This window comes from Thamnophis elegans, chromosome 13 (assembly GCF_009769535.1).
Source record: "Thamnophis elegans isolate rThaEle1 chromosome 13, rThaEle1.pri, whole genome shotgun sequence".
In the NCBI taxonomy this organism is placed as follows: Eukaryota; Metazoa; Chordata; class Lepidosauria; order Squamata; family Colubridae; genus Thamnophis; species Thamnophis elegans.
This window is the reverse complement of record NC_045553.1, coordinates 3,796,413-3,804,774: the sequence shown is the minus strand read 5'-3', so window position 1 is coordinate 3,804,774 and position 8,362 is coordinate 3,796,413. Positions and strand designations below refer to the sequence as shown.

The 8,362-nt window shown below is 46.5% G+C and overlaps 1 protein-coding gene across 1 annotated transcript; it reads left to right on the top strand.

Moving 5' to 3' along the window:
* Nucleotides 1–2,008: 2,008 nt before the first annotated feature.
* On the top strand, nucleotides 2,009–6,912 carry PLA2G1B (phospholipase A2 group IB). Its single transcript, XM_032229396.1, has 4 exons — nucleotides 2,009–2,140; nucleotides 3,916–4,090; nucleotides 5,234–5,361; nucleotides 6,778–6,912. Exons 1-4 carry the CDS (start codon nucleotides 2,107–2,109, stop codon nucleotides 6,897–6,899), a joined length of 459 nt encoding a protein of 152 aa, XP_032085287.1. The 5' UTR covers nucleotides 2,009–2,106; the 3' UTR covers nucleotides 6,900–6,912.
* The last annotated feature ends 1,450 nt before the right edge of the window (nucleotides 6,913–8,362 follow it).

Sequence of the window (8,362 nt, the reverse complement as noted above, 5' to 3'; positions counted from 1 at the left end):
TACTATTACTATTAGTCTTCTCATCGTTCCTATCCCCCATCTCCTCCCACTGAGGACTGCAGGACTGTAACTTTGTGGCTTGTATCCTTACGATTTATATTGATATTGGTTGTTTCCTCATTGCTTATTTGTACCCTATGACCAGGGGTGGGTTGCTAATCCCGTTCCAACCGGTTCGGTTGGAACGGGGCCAGCGGCGTCCTCGTGCACGCGCGCAGTTCACGCATGCATCTTAGCGCCTGCGCGATGCTCCAGCTGCTCGCGGAGACTCGGTATGTGCCATGCGCCTGCGTGGAAGCGCAGAAGCCTTCAAAGACCGGTAAGGAGCGCAGGCGGGCGGGTGGGCCCTTCGCCGTTCCTGGAAGTTACTTACTTCTGGGTTCGCCAACCAACCGGTTCGCGGGGACCGCCGTGAACCGGTTGAAACTCACCCCTGCCTATGACTATCATTAAATGCTGTACCTTATGATTCTTGACGAATGTATTGTGTTTTTATTTTCATAGTTGTAATGTACACTGAAGAGGGCATTTAATTTCATTGTCCCATATGCAATGGCAATAAAGTAAACTAATAAACTCAACTAAATAAAGTTCTGCAAAAAAAAACAGAATATCTGATCCAATTCTCGGGAGTTAAACTGGCACATTTGCAAGCAGACAGCATCTTCCTGGAAGATGAATGGGGCTGATAGACAAATCAAGCCATCCCATCTCCCACCAGCAAGAATTGTGAAAATGTTCCCGGAGTGTTCACCAACTGTTGGGAATGCGACCAACAACAAGGAACATGCTACCACATGTGGTGGATGTGCGCATCTGTGAAAAAATATTGGGGGGAAAAAAAGATTGGCTGGAGGAGATTACTACGCAGCAAATTGAACTAAAACCAGAATTGTTTTTGTTAAGAATGATGAAAGAAAATTATGGAAAAAAAATTAGATACTTAATTCTACACATAATCACGGCGGCAAGAATTACAGTCGCACAAAACTGGAAAAAATAATTACACACCAACAGAAGAAAGTGTAATTAAAAAAAAACAGGAGGATTAGAAAAAATTGTTATTAAATATTATGGATGTTTAGCTAGATTAGGACATAAGGATTCAGTGTTATTGGAGGATTTTAGAAATATTAAATGAAATGCCAGTATGTGGTTATGTATTAAATCTTGGTATATTTTATGATGAAGGGCGTTTAAATAATTATAGTCAAATATAAATGGAGGTATAAGGGTAACATGTATAAATATCTGAGTTAAAATACTTGAGTTAATATGAATTATGCTTGAGGACTGTGGAAGAGATGCACGAAAACCTTTTGTAACCAACTGATACACTTTCTACAGTATGTAAAGAAGGAAGATTTTATGTGTTGTGTTTGTTTTGAAAATAAAAATAAATTCTATTTTTTAAAAAAAAACATTGGAATGTGCAGAGATGGATAGGCTGACAAAAGAATTAAAAGAGAAAGAAGAATCTGAATATCACTCCGTATGGGATTTATGCTATAATTGGCTAGAGGAAAGGGGAGGGGGGAAACCGGAAAGCAAAAAAGAAAGGAAGAAAGATCGACAAATTAAAAAAAACAACAACTGCAAAACTGGAAAATGATTAAAAGATAGAAATACAAAATAGACTGTAGCAAATAAATAATAGGAAATGGATGCAAAATGATTCAATAAAGCAAACTAATAAAGTTAAAATTAATTTCTGTCCCTGCAAAAAAACAACAGAATATCTGATCCAGTTCTTGGGAGTTAAACTGGCACATTTGCAAGCAAAGGTTGTTACACATAGAATATATAGAATGTTATATATAGAATGAAGATGCATGAAATAATAAAAATGCAAATGTAGAGAAAGTTATAGCTATACAAGACTTGCATGTACAGATAAAAGAATCGCAACAGATATGCAAAAGAAGTGTCATGTGTTGCAAAGATGTGACGTTTGCATAAATAAAATAAAAAGTTTTTTTAAAAAAAATATAAATCAGGCCATCCTTGATCTTATCTCCCACGGGGCCAAGGTTACAGCCAGGCTATAAAAGATTGAACTCACTGGGTATCGAGATTCATTCTTACTGCAGCTTGACCGCAGACAAAATGAATCTTGCTCATCTTTTGGTCCCGGCAGCACGTAAGTAGAGATCCTTCCAGAGCCAGTAGATCCAAAGAATCCACTCAGGGATAAGGCAGGAGGCACCTTTCACTGAGTGGTTTCCAGAGGTTTGAGTTGCGTGGAACACCTGCGTGGGTTTTTCTTTTCTGTTGGAGGAGTTCGTAGGATGGGGGTGAGCAGGAGTGCTAAAGAGCAAGCTGGTACATCACAGGTTCAACTTAGATCTGTGTGTGAGAGAGAGACAGAGAGACAGAGAGAGAGAAAGGGGGGCAGAGAAAGAGAGAGAGAGAGAGAGAGAGAAAGGGAGAGAGGAAAGAAAGTGATGAGACAGAGAGACAGAGAGACAGAGAGGAGAAAAAGAAAGAGAGAAAGAGTGATAAGAGAAAGAGAGGGAGAGAGAGACAGAGAGACAGAGAGGAAAGAAAGAGTGATGAGAGAGAGACAGAGAGACATAGAGAGAGGAGAGAAAGAAAGAGAGAGAGGAGAGAAAATGAGAGAGAGAGGGGGGGAGAGAGAGAGACAGAGAGAAAGAGAGAGAAAGAGTCAGTGAGGGAAAAAATGATGAGAGAAAGAGAGGGAGAGACAGAGAGAGAGAGGGACAGAGAGAAAAGAAAGAGTGATGAGAGAGAGACAGAGAGAGAGGAGAGAAAGAAAGAGAGAAAGAGGAGAGAAAGAGTGATAAGAGAAAGAGAGGGAGAGAGAGAGACAGAGAGGAAAGAAAGAGTGATGAGAGAGAGACAGAGAGAAAGGAGAGAAAGAAAGAGAGAGAAGAGAGAAAGAGTGATGAGAGAAAGAGAGGGGGGAGAGAGAGAGACAGAGAAAGAGAGGAGAGAAAGAAAGAGAGAAAGAGGAGAGAAAGAGATAAGAGAGAGAGAGGGAGAGAGAGAGACAGAAAGGAAAGAAAGAGTGATGAGAGAGAGACAGAGAGAAAGGAGAGAAAGAAAGAGAGAGAGGAGAGAAAGAGTGATGAGAGAAAGAGAGGGGGGAGAGAGAGACAGAGAGAAAGAGAGAGAGAGAGTCAGTGAGGGAAAAAAGTGATGAGAGAAAGAGAGGGAAAGACAGAGAGAGAGAGGGACAGAGAGAAAAGAAAGAGTGATGAGAGAGAGACAGAGAAAGAGAGGAGAGAAAGAAAGAGAGAAAGAGGAGAGAAAGAGTGATAAGAGAGAGAGAGGGAGAGACAGAGACAGAGAGGAAAGAAAGTGATGAGAGAGAGACAGAGAAAGAGAGGAGAGAAAGAAAGAGAGAAAGAGGAGAAAGAGTGATAAGAGAGAGAGACAGAGAGAGAGAGAGAGGAGAGAAAGAAAGAGGGAAAGGGGAGAGAAAGAGTGATAAGAGAAAGAAAGAGGGAGAGAGAGAGACAGAGAGGAAAGAAAGTGATGAGAGAGAGGAGAGAGACAGAGAGAGGAGAGAAAGAAAGAGAGGAGAGAAAGAGTGATGAGAGAAAGAGAGGGAGAAAGAGAGAGGAGATAAAGAGGTGCTTAGAGGTGGAGCTCTTGCCTCACAATCAGGAGGTGGGCCACAATCACAATCACAATCCTAGGTAGAAGCAGCTATTTCTCACAGTGAGAATAGATCTGCTGAACAAAACTCCTCACTGGCAACAGGAAAGGAATACGGCCAGTAAAACACCCAGCTCCATTCGGTTGCCCAGACTCTCTACCCTGCAAGGGATTATGGGGGAGGGGGGTGTCATTAAAAGCAGATGATGATTCACCCAATCGTCACTTAACAGGGAACTGGATTTGGCTGCTGGATATTTGGGAGATGCTAACGCCTTTTTTGGGGGGGGGAAGTTTGTGTCTCCCTCGTAGCCGCTTCTGCTCTTCCTCCCCTGCCTCGCAACCTCTTACAATTTAGCAACATGATCAAGTGCGCCGTCCCCGGAAGCAGACCTCTGTTGGATTACGCGGATTACGGTTGCTACTGTGGCCTCGGAGGCAGTGGGACGCCGGTAGACCAGTTGGACAGGTAAGGCCTCCCCTGGGGATCTTCAGATCACATTTAGATCTCAGAGCCTGGGATCCCAGGGCTGGAAGGGACCTTGGAGGTCTTCGAGTCCAGAGGTCTCCAACCTGGGCCACTTTAAAAGACTTGGGGACTTCAACTCCCAGAATTCCTCAGCCAGCTGGAATTCTGGGAGTTGAAGTCCCCAAGCCTTTTAAAGTGGCCAAGGATTGGAGACCCCTGTTCTAGTCCAACAGAGCAGGAGACCCTGTGCCATTCCAGACTTCCTTTGGGCTTGAAGGGAATCACAGCAAGAATTGCAGAATTAACGGAACAGAATAAGAGCTGGAAGGCACCTTGGAGGTCTTCTAGTCCAGCCCCCTAAATCTAAAGGTAGATTTACAACGAAGCTCAGAGAGCTTCCCCACATACCCTCCCTCCTAGCGCTGATGAGGTTGCCTCATTGGGTGATGAAACATCTGCAAAAAATCAGCCAAGACCCCAGAATCCTCCTCCTCCTCCTCCTCGCTGCAAACCCCATTCCCTTACTAGCACTGATGATGGTACCTAGTTGGGTCGTGAAATGTCTGCAAGAAAACAATCAAACTCAGAGAGCACCAAGGACCCCACAGTCATTTTCCTCCTCCTCTTCTCTTTCCTCTCCTTCCTGTCCTCCTTCTCTTTCTCCTCTTTCTCTCCTTCTTCTTCTCCTCCTCTCTTCCCCTCCTCCTTCTCCCTCTCTTCTAGTATAGTACTGATCATGTTACCTGGTTAGGTAATGAATTGTCTGCAAGAAAACAGCCAAGCTTAGAAAGTACTAAGGCTTTTACAATTCCTCCTCCTCTTCCTCCTCCTCTTCCTCTCTGCAAAATCCCCTCTCTTCTAGTACTGATGATGTTACCTAGTTGGGTGATGAAATGAAGACTATCAAGCTCACGGAGCACCAAGGATTCCTCAGTTCCCCTCCTCTTCTTCTTCCTCCTCCTTCACCAATACCCCTCAAACTTCACCCCCCCCCCGCCTTCAGCACTGATGATGTTACCTAGTTGGGTGATGAAACGCCTGCAAGAAAAGCTCCAAGACCCCCCAAGGACCCCACCCCCACCCCAAAAGCGAGGACTCCTCACATCTGGAGACCCAGCTCTAACCCTTCCTCCTTTTGCCCAGATGCTGCCAGACTCACGACGGCTGCTATTCCCAAGCCAAGAAACACCCTGCCTGTAAATCTCTCCTGGACAGCCCTTACACCAAGGTTTATTCATACACCTGTTCTGGGGGCAACATCACCTGCAAAGGTAAATATCGCACAACCCCCCCCCCCGGCTTTCCAAGGCAGGTAGCCCTCCACTTCCTTTCTTTTTTTTTTTAATATAAAGGTGGCGCAGCGGTTAGGGTGCAGTACTGCAGGCCACTTCAGTTGACTGTTATCTGCAGTTCAGCGGTTCTAATCTCACCGGCTCAAGGTTGACTCAGCCTTCCATCCTTCCGAGGTGGGTGAAATGAGGACCCAGACTGTGGGGGCGATGTGCTGACTCTGTAAACCGCTTAGAGAGGGCCGAAAGCCCCATGAAGCGGCGTATAAGTCTAACTGCTATTGCTATTGCTATTGCTATTATTTTTATTAAACGGACAACACACACACACAATTAAAAAAAAAAAAAAAAGCATCACATACAGCATGTCGTTTGGTTACAAGTGTTTTTACATCCATATTCTCGAATAATATTTACCATCACTGATTTTTCATCTAGTATAACTCACTTTCATCGTACAGTATATGTTCAATTACAATTAGTATTATTTTTTCCCCAATAAATCCTAATTCCCTTACATTCTTGATTGTCTGTTTGATAACAGTATACCTTTATATAATCCCAATGTGAAAGAAAAAAAATTTTTTACCAACCATTTAGCAATAGCAATAGCAATAGCAATAGCAGTTAGACTTATATACCGCTTCATAGGGCTTTCAGCCCTCTCTAAGCGGTTTACAGAGTCAGCATATTACCCCCAACAACAATCCGGGTCCTCATTTTACCCACCTCGGAAGGATGGAAGGCTGAGTCAACCCTGAGCCGGTGAGATTAGAACAGCCGAACTGCAGAACTGCAGTCAGCTGAAGTAGCCTGCAGTGCTGCACTCTAACCACTGCACCAAATTTATATTTGTATACCACTAGTTTCAATTATGCGTAATTCCACCAATCAACTATCAGGTATGCTTAAGTTCATTATTATCCTTGTACATCATACATTCAAACAGAAATCTTATTCCTTCATTTTTCAACAAAATATTCTAAATAGTCGCTACACACACACACACACACACACACACACACACACACACATATACACACCAATATGCCACTTTCAATTCTTTGTTGGGTGACTGTGTCTCGCCGAGGTGGCGCAGTGGTTAGGGTGCAGTACTGCAGGCCACTTCAGCTGACTGCTATCTGCAGTTCAGCGGTTCAAATCTCAGTGGCTCAAGGTTGACTCAGCCTTCCATCCTTCCGAGGTGGGTGAAATGAGGACCCGGATTGTTGTTGGGGGCGATATGCTGCCTCTGTAAACCACTTAGAGAGGGCTGAAAGCCCTATGAAGCGGTATATAAGTCGAACTGCTATTGCTATTGCTAACAGTGCGGTGTTTATTTTGGCCATGTGTCCCCCATCCCTCCCCAAGGCTCACAATTTCCTTCTCCCCCTCCAGATAAGAACGACGAATGTGGCGCTTTTATTTGTAACTGCGACCGTTCGGCAGCCATCTGCTTCGCCGGAGCCCCTTACAACGAGGAGTACAAGAAACTGGACACCAGCAAACATTGCAAGTGACGTTTTTGGAGACCTCAGCACAAGGACTTTGGCCCTACTCAATGGGCGGCTGGCACATTCTCTGGACGGGCCTTGCCCGTCGGCGCCATTGTTTTGTACGAATATGCAGCGTGTTTTTATTTTTGAAAGCAAAAGGAACCGTTTCCAGAACAATAAAGCGAGGCACCGATTCTGCTCTGTGTCCTTGTAGTTATGGGAAGAAAAACCCTGCATTGGGGGGAAGGGGAGTTCATGACTTAATGCTCAGAAGCCTTTGCAATGTTGCTGCAATTTTTTTGGCTGTGAGATTCAGATTTGTAGTGTGTGTGTGTGTGTGTGTGTGTGAGAGAGAGAGAGAGAGAGAGAGAGAGAGAGAGAGAGAGAGAGAGAGAGAGAGAAGGAGGGGGAGAGAAGGAGGGGGAGAGAAGGAGGGGGAGAGAGAGAAGGAGGGGGAGAGAGAGAAGGAGGGGGAGAGAGAGGAGGGAGAAGAGAGAGAGAGAGAAGGAGGGGAGGGGAGGGAGAAGAGGGAGAGAGGGAGGGAGAGAGGGAGAGAAAGAGGGGGAGAGAGAGGAGGGAGAGGGAGGGAGGGAGAGATGGAGGGAGAGAGAGGAGGGGAGAGAGGAGGGAGAGAGAGAGGAGGGACAAGAGGGAGAGGGAGAGAGAGAGGAGGTGGGAGAGATGGAGGGAGAGAGAAGGAGGGGAGAGAGAGGAGGGAGAGAGAAGGAGGGGAGAGAGAGGAGGGAGAAATGGGAGGGAGAGAGAGGAGGGGAGAGAGGAGGGGGAGAGAGAGGAGGGACAAGAGGGAGAGAGGGAGAGAGAGAGAAGGAGGTGGGAGAGATGGAGGAAGGGAGAAGGAGGGGAGAGAGAGGAGGGAGAAGAGGGAGAGAGAGAAGGAGGGGGAGAGAGGGGAGGAAGAAGAGGGAGAGAGAGGAGAGTGGGAGAGAGGAGGGAGAGAGAGAAGGAAGGGAGAGAGGAGGGACAAGAGGAAGGGAGAGAGAGAGAGAGAAGGAGGGTGGGAGAGATGGAGGGAGAGAGAAGGAGGGGGAGAGAGGGGAGGGAGAAGAGGGAGGGAGAGAGAGAGGAGGGGGAGAGAGAGGGACAAGAGGGAGAGAGAGAGAGAGAGAAGGAGGGGGAGAGAAGGAGGGAGAGAGAAGGAGGGGGAGAGAGGGGAGGGAGAAGAGGGAGGAGAGAGAGAAGGAGGGCGGGAGAGAGGAGGGAGAGGGAGGGAGGGAGAGATGGAGGGAGAGAGAGGAGGGGAGAGAGGAGGGAGAGAGAGAGGAGGGACAAGAGGGAGAGGGAGAGAGAGAGGAGGTGGGAGAGATGGAGGGAGAGAGAAGGAGGGGAGAGAGAGGAGGGAGAAATGGGAGGGAGAGAGAGGAGGGGGAGAGAGAGGAGGGACAAGAGGGAGAGAGGGAGAGAGAGAGAAGGAGGTGGGAGAGATGGAGGAAGGGAGAAGGAGGGGAGAGAGAGGAGGGAGAAGAGGG

Bases quoted from the DNA above. Each gene is read 5' to 3' on its own strand.
- PLA2G1B (XM_032229396.1), top strand. From the start codon at position 2,107: ATGAATCTTGCTCATCTTTTGGTCCCGGCAGCAC. The intron at 4,091-5,233 runs GTAAGGCCTCCC...CCTTTTGCCCAG, and splicing joins CCGGTAGACCAGTTGGACAG to ATGCTGCCAGACTCACGACG. The intron at 5,362-6,777 runs GTAAATATCGCA...CTCCCCCTCCAG, and splicing joins GGGCAACATCACCTGCAAAG to ATAAGAACGACGAATGTGGC.